The sequence below is a fragment of the Poeciliopsis prolifica genome, unplaced genomic scaffold, assembly GCF_027474105.1.
Source record: "Poeciliopsis prolifica strain line A6 unplaced genomic scaffold, Auburn_PproV2 SCAFFOLD028, whole genome shotgun sequence".
NCBI lineage: Eukaryota > Metazoa > Chordata > Actinopteri > Cyprinodontiformes > Poeciliidae > Poeciliopsis > Poeciliopsis prolifica.
In genome coordinates this window covers 5,688,201-5,705,238 of record NW_026562403.1, presented here as the reverse complement: position 1 = coordinate 5,705,238, position 17,038 = coordinate 5,688,201, and the positions used below count along the sequence as shown (strand labels likewise).

Below are 17,038 nucleotides of genomic sequence, written 5' to 3'. Positions count from 1 at the left end.
TTAAATTTAGGTCTGTACTTTGACTTGGCCATTCTCATGCCTTCCTAAATCATTCTATTGTTGATGCAGATCCTTCCTGAGGACCAGGGTTAAAAAATCTTAAAATATAAAAAATATCTGTCCTTCATGTTTCTGTTTGTTTGCTAATGTTCCCTCACAGAACATCTGGGTTCATACTGAGATTATAATATACAAGAGTTACTAATCAGGAGTCTCCAAAATGTGTTAAAAGATTTATTCAGGAGTGTCAGAGAAAAGGTGGATTTTTTTTTAATCGAAACAATCTAAAAGCCATCACCTTCACTCTACATTTTACATACAAGTTCTAGTAAAAGGAAATGTATCTCTAGGTCTTAACCAAGACCTAGAGATCAAAAATTGACAAGCAATTATAGAAATAGTTTGCGACAGTAAACAAGAAGCAGGGTAGTTGTAAAACTGACAGTTGCTGCCATCTGCTGAGGATTTTATGTAAATCATTTAAGAACATTTCTTTAGTCAGAGCTTTTGTTTCTCAGAAGGAAACCTGGAAAAATGTCACCTCGACAAAATGAATGCAGTCACAGCAAAAGGTGGGTGAGTTAATAACAGGGGACATTATCATGACTATTGGAAAACTAGAAATGGCTTTGAAGCTAATGTAATCTTTTATTTAAAAAATTCAGCTGTCAAAATGTGTCATAGTATCAAAAATATTGGTATTTTCACAACTCAGAATAAATAACACAACTGGAAACTACAAAACAGTTACCACCTAAACCACATTGTGGCCGCTACAAAACAAGACAAACTTCTCATTTTCAGAACCAAGTCATTGGTTATACACTAATATTCCATGACAACAATCTTTTCTTTCTTTTTTCTTTTTGTAAACAAATAAAACCAAGAACATGTTCATTTGATCTTCATGTGAACCTGATAGGTGCTTTTCTTTCTCCTCCTTCACCAACACATGGCTTGTCTTCAGGTCACCTCTGCCGAGTGTCACTGTGAATGACAGCAGGATCCTCCCTGCGCTCAAACCACAAAAAAGCAGGAGCACATAACCGTGACTGTTACAGCTTTGTCCCCATCACCGGTTGTCTCGTCTTTTATCAATTTCCTTTCGAATTCGAACCTCCAAAGCTGCCCTCATTGCAGCATCCAATACGTTCTTCTCTGAAACACGGTCCACCACCTTCTCAGGCTTATCCTCCTTGACAAAGACAGAAAGAACGGGAGAAAATTTAAGCCAAAGCAACAAGCAAAGTGACATACCTTCAGGCAAAAGTGTTTACCTTGTGCACCAAGAAAGAAGTGATGACTCCAGAGTCCTCCTGATAGTCGAGCCAGAAGAGTTCTGTCCTGTGGATTTCAGTCTCTGTGCTCGACCCACTCTCGTTCCACTCTTCGGGATCAGCACCAGTTTCTGGTTCTGAGCCACCTGAAAAATGATCAAAAATCATTTTAGCCTTTCTCTGGGTGTAGTCACCATCAAACCCTGAAAAAACATCACAGATGACTTACGCCTTTGTTTCGGATGGTACACCTGGATGTCGGGTCGACGAGGCCTTCGAGGGGTTGTTGTGTGCCTCCGCCGCTGAAGCTCTTTAGCTTGCTTTACTTCTTTATCATAGTCATCTCTTAACACAAAAAAGACATGAACAATGTTAATGAACATTTGATCAAAATTAAAACAAGTAAGTGTTTCATTTAGTTAAAATTTAAATTAAACTTGTCTTCCTAGAGTAAATACTTCTTTACACAATTATTTAATTTTAGTGGGACCATTAAAACCTAACCCTAGCCCTACATGTATTGCTATTTTTAACAGTGTCGCTGGGAAATTAAATCAGCATCCTTACAAACCTCCACAGGAGTACTGTGTGCTGTAAGAACCCTTGGTAGATGACTGTTCTGTCCTTGTAAAAATAAAAGTGTACCAACACCAACAGATGACATGTTTTATCTGTTGGAAACATCACTGACGTTTCCATCAATGACTATGGAAACATCACCGATCCCTATATTAGGTGCCTGTGCACTGTTCCTCCAAACACTGGGACCAAAACACAAAATTCTCCAAATTTCTTTCTAAAAGGGGATTCTGGACCACTGAACAACAGCTGAGTCATTTATCTCCTGAGTCAGGGTAAGATATTTCAGATAATACTGTAGTTCAGAAATAACAGGTGCAAGGGCTGTGACAGTGGTAGCCCATGTCCCAGATAAGTCTGTGAAAGCTGCTCTTGTAGCGCTGACTGCAATCCAAATGCTGTGAATCCTCCCAAACTATTGAATGTTTTTTTCCCCCCAGCAATCCTCCTACAAACACATTTATCTGTGGAATTTTTCAGACCTTACTTTTTCCTTGCACTGAACTTTCTATTAAAATTCTTCAGTAAAGTGTTCTATAAGCAGCAAGCTTCTTTCAGTGCCTGACCCTTCCCTAGGATTGCCTACATAGCATAGCATTTCTGTATTAGAAATATGTTCATTGTCTTATGTAAAATTAACATTTTTTGTTAAATTTGAATTCTATGTTTATTAGCTGTGTAAAGTCATCAACGTTAAAAGGGCTTGTTGAACATACCACTGTGTGCAATGACTCTTTAAAACATCAGTTTCACATTTTAAAAATACTGAAATGAATAAACAAGTTACTTAAATTTCTCATTTATTTCGAAGCACAAAATTTCCACTTAATTTATACGCCTGTATTTTCACAGCTTTTATCTTGAATTCGCAAGGCCTGCTCAGGCTTCCCTTGTTCTATTCTGTTTTATATGCTAAGCCTTGTGTTTTCAACCACTGACCAAGGTCTTGTCTGTCCCTTCATATTATCTTTAACCTTCAAAGTCAAAAGTCAGGCTATTACCCTGAAAGTACATATTGTAAACAATTAGCTTTAGCTAACAGTGTTTGAGGAAATTACCTAGCAATTTGGTTCCTGCGGATATGGTGAAGGAAGCCGTGGTTCATGTCCAAACGCCCACCGGGTTTGTATTTCAACTCATGCACTCCTTCGTCTCTTAAAATATCCATTTCGTCAAATAGTTTTAATATAAAATGCAGTATTTATAACGTATTTATTACAAAAATTTTCAATCAAAGCTCTGACAAAAGCTAAGCAAGCTAGCTGCCATAAATTGTTGTCCAATAGTACCATTCCCAGAGTTCACACAGCCTGGAAACTAATACTAAAATAAAACCCCCCAGTAAAATAACCTATATCGTTTAATATTAAATACAAAATAATATAGTAGTAGTATAAATAACTAAACAGTTTTGATTCTGATATAACAACACAGTTAAACTTTAGCATACAAAATATTTCAACACCGGGTTAAGTTTTTGTTAGCTCTTCTTGAGCGTTACGACGCACAGCCGCCGCGAGTTTCGAGGTGCTTGGATTAAACCCATTCATGTGTCCCAATTAACTTTATCCTTTGAGTTTATGTAATATTAAGGCAGCAGAATAACGTATGAGATGATTTCTGTGAAGCGCGAGAGAGATGTCGAGGAGGATGACGATGATCACGAAGACGGAGGTCAGTTTGTTTACTTCCAACGTTGGCGCAACGTTTGTTAGCCATCAGCTAGACAGCTAGCTAAAAATAAAATAAGAGTTGGATAATATGTGCGATTTGGTTCAGTAGGACGATGGAGACATAGTAGATATTATTAATGTCTAAAATAAAGATGCACACTTTTAAAAAATATATATTTTTATATAGTTATGCAGTTACAAGCTATGTTAGCTAGCATTTTTAGCTAGCTGAGTTGTAGCGAAATGTGTAGAAATCTTTTACTTTGTAAAATAAAAAAAAATGACGAAGGATCTTTTTTTTTAGTTGCTGCCAAAAGAGGCCGAGGACGTGCAGGAGAAGACCGTAGAAGCCGCCACTGTCCTTATCTTGACACCATAAACAGGCAAGACTTGAGTTTAATGAGCACAACCGCTAGCCCTCCTTGCTAGTTATCTCCATCCTTGGCCAACACCGTTTCCTCTCTGTTTGTCTTTTAGGAGTGTGCTGGATTTTGACTTCGAGAAGCTCTGCTCCATCTCCCTTTCACACATCAACGTGTACGCTTGCCTCGTATGTGGGAAATACTTTCAAGGTATACGATATGAACTGAACCTTACCTGCAGGGACAGAGCATCTGGACTGACTGTTGTGTTTTTCTTGCAGGCAGAGGTCAGAAGTCTCATGCATATACCCACAGTGTACAGTTTAGCCATCACGTGTTCCTCAACTTGCATACCCTCAAGTTCTACTGTCTGCCAGACAACTATGAGATCATTGACTCTTCCTTAGAGGACATTACGGTGAGTGAAGTTATAGAGTCTTTTTGATTCCATGAGAACCATCACTTCCAGCCATCACAATTGGCAAGGATCATATCCCTGACTCCATTGTCTCCCAGCCTGGTTTTTGACCATATGACCACATAGAAATTTAGAGGGATGGCAAAAACAAAAGAGGTTGATTAGCAGTGTTTCCCAGCATCTTATGAACAGCACATGTTCCTGTGGATTTTACTTTGCTTCTCAGAAATTGACCTGTTAGCATGTCATAGACATGTCAGTGAAATTGCAACAGCCTCCTGTCAGGTTTCTTTTTCGAGTCATTGTAGTATTTGTTCAATTTGTTGTCTTTCCTCATTTATTATGTTACGTAACTAATTTTCCACATTATCTTCTCCAGTATGTACTGAAGCCAACTTTCACCAAGCAGCACATTGGGGCGTTGGACAAGCATGGCAAGCTGTACAGAGCCTATGATGGAACGACTTACCTGCCAGGTATTGTGGGGCTCAACAACATCAAAGCCAATGACTACGCCAACGCGGTGCTACAGGTATCAATTTGCGATTTTCTAGATTTTGATGCTGGGATAATATCAAGTATTATAAAAAGTTTATATTTATCTTTGTAGGCTTTTTCAAATGTTCCACCTTTGCGAAACTACTTCCTGGAGGAGGAAAACTACAAGGGAATCCGCAGACCACCAGGGGACATCATGTTTCTCCTGGTGCAGAGGTTTGGGGAGCTGATGCGCAAACTTTGGAATCCAAGAAACTTTAAGGCACATGTGTCCCCTCATGAGATGCTGCAGGCCGTCGTGCTGTGCAGCAAGAAAACATTTCAAATTACTAAGCAGGGTATTTCGTCTGTACTCAGCCTGGCTTCTAATACCTATCGGTGTTGGGGATGAGGTTATTTCGCTGATGTCTTTTATTGCGTGCAGGTGATGCTGTAGACTTCATGACATGGTTTTTGAATGCCCTGCATGGAGCTCTTGGAGGCACAAAGAAAAAGTCATGTGAGTAGAAGATTCAGAAGATTTTGGGAAGCATATTGATGTTGTACAGGTTCCAGCAGAAATTGTAAATTGTATCAGAAGAACTTATTAAAATGCATTAATGGAGAAGTCTTGAGAAAACGTTTTACTTTGAGTGTTAATAGGTTGTTTCTCTTTTCTGTCCTCACAGCAATCATCACAAAAGTTTTTCAAGGCTCCATGCGAATCTTCTCTAAGAAACTTCCACACCCAGATTTGGTATGTTTGCAGAAGTATTTGAGTTATTTAAATGTGTAAATGCCATCTTCTTGGCATGGAAACAATAACAAAGTGATTATTTACGCTAACTTACATTTTTGTTAATTACCAGTATAAACACAAGTTACAGTATTTGCTTTGCATTTTTCAAAACTTCACAGCTGCCTGAAGAAAAGGAGGCGCTGCTTCTCACAGAGGAGTACCAGGAGCAGATGTCAGAGTCCACCTTCCTGTTCCTGACCCTTGACCTCCCAACAGCTCCTCTCTACAAAGACGAAAAGGAGCAGCTGATTATCCCTCAAGTTCCTCTCTTCAACATCCTTGGCAAATTCAATGGCAATACTGAAAAGGTATGAAATGTAATGCCCTCATTTATAATACAGAAAAGCTTTTCTTTTTCCTACTAATGCTACAAGCATTAATAATAAGAATGTAACCCTTTTCCACTTTACATTCAGGAATACAAAACCTACAAAGAGAATTTCCTCAAACGGTTCCAGCTGACCAAGTTGCCACCTTACCTCATCTTTTGCATCAAAAGATTCACCAAGAACAACTTCTTTGTGGAAAAAAACCCAACAATTGTCAACTTCCCAATCACGTACGTTATTTAAAAAACACGGGACAAAACATGTACTTGTTTTTTATTTTTTTTTCAATAGGTTGAACATATATTTTCTTTTTTGCGCCAAATACAAACTTATTAATGCCGACATTTCAATTGCTTCCACAGCAACGTAGACCTTTCTGAATACCTCACAGAGGAAGCTCAAGCGACAGAGAAGAATACTTCCTATGATCTTGTTGCAAACATTGTGCATGATGGAAAACCAACTGAAGGGTCCTACAGAATACATGTCCTGCATCATGTAAGTTGTTGCAATTTACATTTAACATTACTGGCTGAAATCAAGGGGAGCATGCTTTTGTATGTTGTTCCTGGTCTTTCTGAAAATGTTGATCTTTATTTTGGGGGCATAATTTTTTATGAATGTTTCTCCAGTCATTAAAAGAAAATGCACGTCCAATGGGATTTTCCAAACCTCATTGAACTATTTTTTATATTATCTTTCACACCGCTTAGGATTTTACTCAAGGACCAAACTCATTCAGTTCTGACTGATCACAAATATTGCGTTACCAAAATAATTTTTCATGATTATGTGTGTAACACTGTGTGTGTGTGTGACCAGGGAACGGGGAAGTGGTATGAGATGCAAGACCTGCAGGTGATCGACATTCTCCCTCAGATGATCACATTGTCAGAGGCCTACATCCAGGTCAGTCCGACACATTTATCTGTTGTCTGTTTGAAAAATTGTAAAGTTTCCATAGACTCAAAGAAGAATGAGACATTTTATAACAATAAGATCTGCAGCTTCCAAAAGCATGAACTGGATTTTTGTGTACAAATATTGTATTAAAACATTGAGAAATGGCTGTTGCTCAACTGTTGTTACAGCTGTAGAGGCTCTGAATATGAGAATTTTTTTTATTTTTTTTTATTTGGGATAAACTATGTAGAATTTATTACAAAATATAGTAAACATCTGCTTAATAAAGTAGTAGTTATCAAGTGCTTTTGGTAAGAATGCTAAATCTTCTTGCCTAGTCATCTGTTTCATTTATTTCAATCAGGGACAATGTGTGAAAAAACATTTTATAAAAGATGGTTTAGCCTAAGATTTAGCTTCGGCTTGACTATTTAGCAAGACTCGACTCTGATAAAAAATAGTAAATTATCTGTGAAGTATCTTAATATAGCTCTCATATTTGTACAAAACATTTTATTTAATAGCATGTTACTATTACTCAGTTTATACACCTTTGTACACTTGTTTCTAAATATTTATATCCTGTATAGCACTTCTGGATAGATGCAAACTACATTTTGTTGCTTTGTACTTGTGACAGTGCAATGACAATAAAGTTGAATTCTATTTTATATGTCCTCTAAAGGTGTCCGCTGGGCCTCCTTAGAGCTTTTTTTTTTTTTTTTTTAAATATACTATCTATGTACAACAAGAACAGTGCAGCTGTAAAGTAAAACTGCAAATGTCTTTGCTGATAACTTATTTTCCCTCCTCATTTTTAACAGATTTGGAAAAGACAAGAGAGCAGTGACACAAACAACCACAGAGGGGTGTAAGTGAGGCGCTCACAATTGTTAGTTTTGTGATCATTTTGGGAATCAGCTAAGTATTTAAGCGACTGGAAGAGAAAAAAATGAATAAAGTGGCAGAAGAACCCGAGGACATTCTCTGAAGACACGATGCAAAGAAATGTTAAAACCTCCATGTTCTTTTGTACTTTCTTTTTTTTTTTTTTTTTAACTATGTGGATGTTTCTTAATAAACCAGCTCCAGGATGTGTGGCTGTGTAAATTAAAGTGTAATAACACAACATTTACTCCCATTTTTAGAGTTTTATTTGTATGGCATCAGTTGCATTTCAAAAAGTCATCGGAAGAGCAAAGAAATGAGATAAGAAGGAGTCCTTCATCTGAATTATTTAAGAAAACATGAAAGCTTCTTCCTGACAATCAGAAAAGATATTACCATTTTGTTTTTATATCCATAATGACAGCAATAACATCATATACAGTAAAACATGCAGAAACCGATAATTCATACAGTGCAAGTATAAATATTTCTCAGTATGTTTGACAAGGACATTGGATAAGTTGAAAATCAGAACAAGTGGTTGAATTACATTTACTTAACATTTTCAGTGCAATACACCTTTTCAAAGGAGGTCAAGGTCTGCAGATGTGGACCTCACAAGGTTCTAATTCTTCTTCCACATGTATTTCTCACAGAAGACCTGGTTCTGCAGATTAAAAAAGAGAAAATACCCCACAAACCAATCTTTAGATATTTCTTAAGTTAATAGAAAAAAATGTCCCAGTCCCACTTTTTGTGTATGTGCTTGACAAGCAAACATTTAAACCTGACTACAAACATTTGTGCATTTATTGAGCCATTTTACGTGACAGACCAACACATAGTAGTTGTAATTGTGAAACAAGAAAAAAACACAATGGCCTTTTCTGCAAAATCTGCAGTGTGGCATGCATTTGCTTTCAGTGCTCTAAAGTGCCTTCAGTATCGATTTAAAATGTGAAGTCACATGCTCTGCTCATTTTATACACCTAAAATGCTGCCGCAGCAACACATAAGCAGTGCGATCCACAATGTTTAGATGTTGTCTGAAAAGAATGCAAAACACTTCCTTTGACTTCCTAATCATGTTTCACCTTGTGCAGGTCTGTCAAATAAAATCCCAATACACTATATGGAAGCGAGTGGTTATAACATTAAAAAAATGTGAAATTTAGGAATTTACTCACACCCTTATAGGTGCTTATTGCTTTAATCTTATTTATATACAGTTAGCTGAAGATATATATATTGAAGTATGAAAATGATCTATAACAAGCAAGCTGTGAAACAAATGTATCTTAAACTAAGATCAGCTGTCAACAATAAAAACATAGTGGCATGTAGCTTAATCATTTAAATGGTTGATTTGTACTTACCCCACACTCCTGAGCAGTGTCTTTGTTTTTGCACCAGTAGTTTGGTCCCCAAGTACAAGGATTATTTCCCAGTGGCTCCAGCTTCTTTGATGAAATACACAGACCAGCTTCCTGCAGGGAAAAAAAAATCCCCAAACTATTTGGATGCAATAAAACATGTTAACTGCAGAATTAATTTCTAAAAACTGATTTAAAAACATATTGGGGAGGTTAATGAAGATGCATTTGTTTGTTAGGTTTCAATTTCCAGTTTATATATGAACAAGTCCCTTTCTTGAGAAAGGGACTTTTATTTTATTCTTACTTCGCAAACATGAGGAACATCCATTTGGTTTCCCAAAACCTTCTGCAGCTGAGGCCCATGGATTCTGGTGAAAGCATCACACTGAAAAGAGAGTTCAGAGGTTAAAACGAAGCAGTAAATATAAGAAGTCCACAATGACAAAATTCACTAAGATGACTTAAGGTTTTGTATTAATTGAGAGATGTTGGCAGTCACTGAAGCTCAGACCTTAGGGATGGCTTTGGGGTGGAGAGCACACACAGACTGGAGGAAAGCCAACGTCTGAGGCTCGGTGGCGTTCAGCCCCAGGTGCAGACGGCTCAGAGCAGCCAGCGTTTGGCAGGAGTCACAGTCAGAGATCAGGTCCACTTCTGGGAAGAACACCACAGCATCAATCACAGTAAGCTTTCACAAAACCAAAGAACAGTGACCAGTGGACCAAGGTCACTGTTTTCATATAATTTGCATCGCATCTGTGACATTTGGCCCTCTCTGTTTAGCAGAATTATTTTAATATAGTCACACTAGAGGGAGTACAAGTATGTGCAGCCTCTTTAAAGTCATACTAGAATATCTGAATATTAATATTGTGAACGCATCATGAGGTGAACTTGTCGTTCCATTTTGAATCGTTGGTCTGATTCTTAACTAAAAGGTTGCTTCAGCTAACAGTCACAAACTGACCGCCATACGTTCTCCTCCTTCAATATTTTCTTTTAGAAAGCAGAATTCATGGTTCTGCTTCCGAGTGATTCAGATCTTCAAACAGCAGAGGCCCTGAACATAACACTGCCTCCACCGTGTTTGACTTTATCATGTTTTTTTTTCCTGAAAGCTGTGCAGCTTTTACACCTAATGAAACAGTATACTCACATTTACTAAATGCACCAGCTTCATCTTGTCAGCACACTGAATATTTTAACTACAATTTTTCATGTTGTGCTGGTTTTGTTCTTTCTGTTTTGTGGTTTTTAGATTCTACTGGTCTAGCAGAAAAGTGTAGCTTCTGAAAAGCACCAAGCTGTAAATAATCACCAGGGAAAGAGATGGTGTTGATGGAGCTACTGTGAACTGTATGTTCTCTTTGTTTTTCTGTCAACAGTTGCAGCTGTAGGATTGTGTTATAATCAGGATTATATTGCAATGAATGAAATTAGAACTCAATTGGACCCAGAGATCAAATTGCTTTGAATACATTTGAATTATTTTAAATGAATTTTGAATAAATAGGATTCTATGTTGCATATGAATGAAATCTGTTTGTCTATAGTGGCTCAACACCAGGACCTTGAGAGTCCATTGTGAATGATGTTGTGAAATGACTTTATATAAATAAAATTCTAGAAATTTTCACTGGCTCCAACATATCAGAGGTACACCCAAAGTGTCTCAGAGTGATCCTCATTTTAATTTAAAGAACCCTTTTCAGAGAGCTTGACTCGATAACGTGAAACCATGTTGCGTCAGACGTGGAATCAAAATGACCTGCAGAAAATAAAAACACCTAACTGACCTGCAGCTGGCTGCGTCTCAAACAAGCAGAGGTGCAACAGAGAGCAGATCGTGTGTGGTGCAGCCGAAGATAAAAGGAACTCAACGATCTCTGCTCCATATTTGTCCACAAAATCATTACATTGATCCTTGTAGCTGGACGGTATCAGATCACAGACCTCTTCCATGAGCTTCTTCAAAGTTTCCTGCAGGTTGAGAGTGAGACGATGATGACCCTGCTGCTTTAAGTGTGGGCAGTGGAGATTATCATACCAGTGGAAAATGAAAGTCTCACCTCTGTCATATTTTTAGGCAACATTGTCTCCAGCTTCTTGATAACCATCAAACACAAGGTGCAAACTGGGTTGAATACATCCTAGAAAGAGGAAGAAGGCACAGGTTAAGCAGTCATAGGGGAAACCATGGTTTCACTTCTTCTGACAGTTTCTCTTCTGCTTTCTCACACTGACATGGACTTCAGAGCCAAGTGCAGAGCTGGACGTGTCTTTACTGGGGACATGACGAAGCTGCAGTTGTCTGTCCTGGTGGGTGGGGCAAAGTCCAAAAACCTCACAGATCTCCTCTGGTTTCTGTTAACACAGATGCAATGTTTAGTGTTTTAAAACAAATGAAACACACACAGAAAAACACAAGTAAGGAGAGGTCGAACTCACCCACTGACTGGATGTTTGCTGCAGGATCTTTGGCAGGTAGATTTTCACCTGTGACTCACATTCTGACGCCTGTTCTTCAGGGAGGCGGCGGCACAAACCATGCAAGGCTTTGAATACAGTCACCTGCGAAGATGTGATAGATGGTTGTTCATGTTACACCAGAAGTGAAGTCACAGCCTCCAAAAAATATGAACGCGGTTTTTTTTTTCTCACTTTACCTCATCCAGCATTATTGCATTTTATATTTGGGAGACAAAAAAGTGTAGCATCTGTATTGAGCCACCCGATTAAGATTTAGGTTTTGACTTTGACTGGACCATTTGAGCACCTGTTTACAGGGGGATCATGATCTCTGATTTTAATTTGAATTAATTTTTTTTTCAGCTGGTTCCTTACCTTGGTGTCTCTACTGAAAACCATGTTGGTGGACAGCTGGATGACCTGACTGCACTCTGGACACACACCCTGCGTCTGGGGGAAAACAGACCATGAACACCAGCTTATTAATAATGTTAGCAATATATGGCAGTGAAGGTCGCAGCTTCCCACCTGAGGTTTTCGTCCAGTCAAAGAATCGGAAATAAATCTGGAGTCTCCTGTAGCGAGGAGAACACAAAGTGAAAAAGATGACACAGAAAATGATTAAACGTTTATATATATATATATATATATATATATATATATATATATATATATATATATATATATATATATATATATATATATATATATATATATATATATATATATATATATATATATATATATATATATAACATCAGTACATAATATATTACAGATGGCCAGGTTTTTGCAGGCATTGTTCAGCTTGATCAGAAAAAACAGAAAAGAAATGGCGACTGATTTATTGTGTCAGCGCGGAGCAGACATTAAAACCTCACCGGAGCACAGAGACGCGGCCAGCACCAGCAGCACGAACCCCGAAGCAGACATGGCTGGAAGGACCCGGGGAGACTGACGGACAAGCGGACGTTTCCTTTAGAAAAACATCTGTGTTATTGATCGACCGGAAATCCAGCCCGACAGGCTCAACCTATCAGAGGGCAGTCTGTAATGCGCAGGCGTAGTAGTCAACAATAGCATAGAGAGGACGAGGAACGATCACTGTAATAAACTGGGAAACATATATATATATATATATATATATATATATATATATATATATATATATATATATATATGTATATATATATATATATATATATATATATATATATATATATATATATATATATATATATATATATTATATATATATATATATTGTGTATATTCCTGAAACAAACATTTAAAGAACGACTTTTCCTTGTTTTCAAGTGAATTTGACATCACTTTAATATTTAGCTGCCTCCATATTATCTCAAGTTTAACTCTGACTTGACCTCTCCAAAATGTTAATATTGCCTTCAGCCAAATATGTTGGTGACACATACAAGGCCATGAGTCATTGCGCACTGAACTGTCAACAGCAGTGGGATAAAGTTCTTTTTTTTAGATTCAGTTTTATTTTAAAAATGTGAATATAGTTGAAATTGTTTATTATTTACTCCACAAAGCTGTTTCCTCTAAGTAAAATAAAATTAATTATCAGAAATTGGGTAGACTATTTCTAATGACAAAGTTTGTCACACTTTTTTGTATTCTCCCATTTCATGTTATGAAATTTGAACTAGGAAATAATAATAATAAAAAAGAATAGGGGTTTTGCTAAAATATAAAAAGGCTTTTTTCATGAGTTCCTTTTAAAAACAAAATAAAGATGTATTTACCAGCCTCTATTATTTGAACTGAGGCATTTTGAATTACATAAAATAATTTCTCTATTCCAAATAGGAATAGAGAGACTATTCAAAGAAGTGAAAATTAGCTAAAAAAAAACAAACAAACAACAACAATTAAAAAAAAACTAAGACAACCACTTTCCTCCCATTTTACAGAAAGCTCTCAAAAATCAGCGCTAGATGGCAGCAGAGTAAGAAAAACCTTTTGTTGGGTTGTCTGCATGGTTTAATAATTAGACGACTCTATAAACTTAATGTTGATTTAAGAAATCCACTTTCAGCTGTGAATGACATGACCTGAAGACACCACTCTCAAACTCTAAGAACATGAAACACAATGTTCTGCATTGAAGCATTTGCACCATAATTAAATTAATTAATGTGTTGCTTGTAAACATATCCCATTTGTTCAGCTGAACAAATGGGATATGTTTAATAATAACAATAATAACAAGCAACATAATTGTGAAGCATCTTTTTTACTACTGAGGACATATTTACTGACACCTCTGGTAAAAACATGTAGATGTTTTATTACCGAAATCTAATTTAGACTGACAAAATAAATATTATCCCAGTGAAGAGGAAGAAAATCTCAGATGAAGAAAAATGTTCCACACAAACTCCCGTTGCACAATTCATGGCACCCTTAGAAATGAACTCCAGTTAAATGAAGGATTACTTATACTTTTAAACTGTTAAAAGTTGTGTTGGGATTTTCTGCTTCACAAATGTGACAAGAGTGGTTTTCTAAAACTTAACTGGGACACTAACTGGAGTTCTGTGCTTTGATCCAGTCTACTGTTGAGCTTTTCGACAACAAACATTGGTGTGAAGAAAAGGTTGATTAAAAACAACTCCTCAGTGTGAAATCTGGTGAGGGATTAGTAATGCTGTGGGCTGTGTTCTCTTCTTACAGCACTGTGAAACCTTTTCGAGTATGGTCTCATGAACCCTTTGAAATAGTATATTAAAAAAAAAAACAAAAAAAACAAAAGGGTTGGGTTTACCTTGCAACCTAAAAATAGCTCATCAGACAAGAAGTTTTCCTTTGCCGGTCAAAGCATCCTTTGACTTCCGTATTCACAGTAATTCATAGTTGCTGTGCACTTATAATGTTGTAAATCAAGTCTAATTAGTGCTTCTCGTAAACTTGTTGTGGAGGTGTGTCCGTTCTATTTTTGGTTAAAACATTCCGGCTCGCTGTTGCATGTTCAAAAACTCAAATGAAAGGAGGACAAAAACATTGATCAGTTATATTAATTTGTTTGCCTTTAACACAACAAAGACAATCTCAATCACAGACACTTTCATCCTTTAAATATTTTCTTCAAATCAGATCAAAAACATTGGCAAAGAGAGATTCCCCCAAAGTTCAAATTAAAATGCTGGATAGACTTGAATTAAGGAGGTGTTTTTCTATTCTAGTCTGCTGCTAAATGATGAAAAAAAACCCCCCGAACAACAACAACAAAACACACAAACAGAAAACAAAACAAAACAGAAGATAAGCCAGTCATCATCACCCTGCTGGGGATCCGGAAGTCTTTTGTTTTGTGAGGCATCCAGACAGACAAGTTGCTGTTTAGAGTAAGCTGCTTCTGTAATCAGGAAGATGAATGGTAAATTGGAAATAAATAACCGTAAGCTCATTGCTGAAGAATCACTTCATGAAATTAGTCACAAAAATATTGAGCCTTTTCTAAATATAAATTCTTTGTAGATGCACCTGCACATCTATGCAGGCAGTTTTGGGATGCAGCAGAACAATCATGGATTGATTTACAATGTTTCACATGTACATAACAACTCAAAGACAGAATTGAAGCCAAATGAAAATTAAGTACAGTAATATAAATAAGGAGAAAAATTAATGTATTTTATTAACATATTTATGAACTAAATATTATTACGGTGGCTCTTTCATCATGTATTTAGCTCAACAGTTCTTCTCCCTACTTTCCTGCAATATTATTTCATAACATTTTTATTTAGCACAACTCTATGCATGTGCTGAAGAAAATGACTGAGATTAAATAGTGAAACAAACAAGTAAATATGTGATTTATTTTTCTATTTAACATCCGACATGGTCATGGGACCAAAACTGACTTTTTGTAAGAAGGAGAATTATTGGAAATCCGTTTCCAGTTAAAATGAAGTTTTTCATTTCAGGAAGAATGATTGAATCAAGAAACCAGTTTTCACAGAACTGATTTTACTCGTCTTGACTGTGAAACTCTTAAAAGGTGCGTACTATTGCTTCATAACTGCAGCGTTTCAATTTATAAACTGACACCAAGCAGCACATAAATGTGAGCTGGGATTAAGTGAGTAAATCTCCTCAAAAATCCTCATCTGATTCATCGGTAAAATGATCAGAGATTCAGCTGTCCTGTCAGTTTATCCTGGTCATCTGATCCACGTTAAACATTCCCAGCTTACTTCTTTAAATCCAATGATCTCCTTAATCTTTGACCAAAGTCACACGAAAAGGTTTTAGTGTGATGAGCCACAGCAACATGAGCATTGTGTGTAAAAGATAATTAGACGTTTAAAACCCTGTGAAACTAAGATGCGTTTCAGGTACCTTAAATTGGAATCTCTCTGTAATGTGAGAATGTTTACTTTTTAGCCGCCAGTTCAGTCCATTTTATTTGGATTTTATTATGGACCAAATCAAAATAGTGCATATTTACAAGGAAGACAAGAGGTCATCCAAGTAATGGAGTCCTTTTGTATTTTATTTAATCTTTATTTATTGACATTGGTAGAGTAAAATAATTCAGAAATTCAGAGTTTTTGTAACCTGTTGAATGATTACATTTAAAGTTGTTTGGAATAGAACTAATTTGTTAAGTACCGGTACCTAATTTCTACTCAGATATATTGATTAAAAAGTATTTCTGTTATTATTATACTTACTATAATATATAAAACTCAACCTTCGTGAATTTGTAACGAGGAAAGAATTATATCTTACAGGTTATCAGTCAGTGGACATCAGTCAGACACTAAGCAGAGACAAATATGAGGAAACACCAGAAACCAGCAGACATTCCTGTTTCACCCCCGTGTACCACAGAAAAAGCATCTTCACAGAAGTTCCCGGACACCGATGAACACGTGATAACAAACGCACATGTACATGCAGAGAGGAAACTTCTAAATATATCGCATGTGTTCCTGAACAATTGAAACAAAGGCATGTACTTCCTGCACAACCACTTAAAAACAATCACTTTAAGATGATGCTCCTCTTCAGTCTGCAGCATTGTCAACAAAAGGCAGTGTTAGGTATGCTGTTGCTGTCACTTGGAGTAAAACTAAAAATCCACCTACATCCATCACTTATATTTGTAAATCCCATGTCACACTTAAGCCTTTACAGCAAAGAGGTAATCAATTTATGCATTTTAGCAATTCAATTATCTTAGGTCTGGTCATTTTTAATGACTGTGGATTACAAATGACGCAAACCCAAATTATAATGTTACAAAAGAGCAATAAAAAAGCATTTAATAGGGAAATCTCAGTCTGTTGAAAACCATCCATCCATCCATCCATCCATCCATCCATCCATCCATCCATCCATCCATCCATCCATCCATCCATCCATCCATCCATCCATCCATCCATCCATCCATCCATCCATCCATCCATCGATTCCTGGACAGGTCACCAGTTTATCTCAGTTGGTTTGATGT

At 36.8% G+C, this 17,038-nt stretch overlaps 3 protein-coding genes across 4 annotated transcripts; 1 reads left to right on the top strand and 2 right to left on the bottom strand.

Moving 5' to 3' along the window:
• Positions 1-220: 220 nt before the first annotated feature.
• cunh2orf68 (chromosome unknown C2orf68 homolog) lies at positions 221-3,126 on the bottom strand. Its single transcript, XM_055048903.1, has 4 exons — positions 2,915-3,126; positions 1,507-1,622; positions 1,278-1,423; positions 221-1,195 (listed from the first exon to the last, which is right to left on the bottom strand). The coding sequence occupies exons 1-4, from the start codon at positions 3,022-3,024 to the stop codon at positions 1,073-1,075; spliced, it is 495 nt and encodes a 164-aa protein (XP_054904878.1). The 5' UTR covers positions 3,025-3,126; the 3' UTR covers positions 221-1,072.
• Positions 3,127-3,332: 206 nt separating this feature from the next.
• Positions 3,333-7,911, top strand: usp39 (ubiquitin specific peptidase 39). Its single transcript, XM_055048900.1, has 13 exons — positions 3,333-3,530; positions 3,834-3,912; positions 4,007-4,101; positions 4,173-4,309; positions 4,689-4,841; positions 4,920-5,145; positions 5,232-5,306; positions 5,476-5,543; positions 5,705-5,893; positions 6,002-6,144; positions 6,277-6,412; positions 6,737-6,823; positions 7,642-7,911. The coding sequence occupies exons 1-13, from the start codon at positions 3,470-3,472 to the stop codon at positions 7,690-7,692; spliced, it is 1,500 nt and encodes a 499-aa protein (XP_054904875.1). The 5' UTR covers positions 3,333-3,469; the 3' UTR covers positions 7,693-7,911.
• Positions 7,912-7,954: 43 nt separating this feature from the next.
• On the bottom strand, positions 7,955-12,584 carry sftpbb (surfactant protein Bb). 2 transcript variants are annotated; one of them, XM_055048901.1, is made up of 11 exons: positions 12,432-12,584; positions 12,079-12,125; positions 11,926-12,000; positions 11,530-11,652; positions 11,320-11,445; positions 11,151-11,231; positions 10,878-11,061; positions 9,593-9,735; positions 9,386-9,466; positions 9,082-9,192; positions 7,955-8,372 (listed from the first exon to the last, which is right to left on the bottom strand). In XM_055048901.1, exons 1-11 carry the CDS (start codon positions 12,481-12,483, stop codon positions 8,331-8,333), a joined length of 1,065 nt encoding a protein of 354 aa, XP_054904876.1. In that variant the 5' UTR covers positions 12,484-12,584; the 3' UTR covers positions 7,955-8,330. The 2 variants fall into 2 exon arrangements, with proteins under 2 accessions (XP_054904876.1, XP_054904877.1); XM_055048902.1 differs by having other exon boundaries at positions 11,326-11,445.
• Positions 12,585-17,038: the final 4,454 nt, after the last annotated feature.

Excerpts from the sequence above, each read along its gene's own strand:
- cunh2orf68 (XM_055048903.1), bottom strand. The coding sequence starts at position 3,024 with ATGGATATTTTAAGAGACGAAGGAGTGCATGAGTTGAAATACAAACCC. Across the intron at positions 1,623-2,914 it reads CGCAGGAACCAAATTGCTAG|AGATGACTATGATAAAGAAG; the intron begins GTAATTTCCTCA and ends TTTTGTGTTAAG. Across the intron at positions 1,196-1,277 it reads CTTCTTTCTTGGTGCACAAG|GAGGATAAGCCTGAGAAGGT; the intron begins GTAAACACTTTT and ends GTCTTTGTCAAG.
- sftpbb (XM_055048901.1), bottom strand. The coding sequence starts at position 12,483 with ATGTCTGCTTCGGGGTTCGTGCTGCTGGTGCTGGCCGCGTCTCTGTGC. Across the intron at positions 9,736-10,877 it reads TGAGACGCAGCCAGCTGCAG|AAGTGGACCTGATCTCTGAC; the intron begins GTCAGTTAGGTG and ends TGTTCTTCCCAG. Across the intron at positions 9,193-9,385 it reads ATGTTCCTCATGTTTGCGAA|GAAGCTGGTCTGTGTATTTC; the intron begins GTAAGAATAAAA and ends TTTTCCCTGCAG.
- usp39 (XM_055048900.1), top strand. The coding sequence starts at position 3,470 with ATGATTTCTGTGAAGCGCGAGAGAGATGTCGAGGAGGATGACGATGAT. Across the intron at positions 3,531-3,833 it reads CGATGATCACGAAGACGGAG|TTGCTGCCAAAAGAGGCCGA; the intron begins GTCAGTTTGTTT and ends CTTTTTTTTTAG. Across the intron at positions 5,307-5,475 it reads AGGCACAAAGAAAAAGTCAT|CAATCATCACAAAAGTTTTT; the intron begins GTGAGTAGAAGA and ends CTGTCCTCACAG.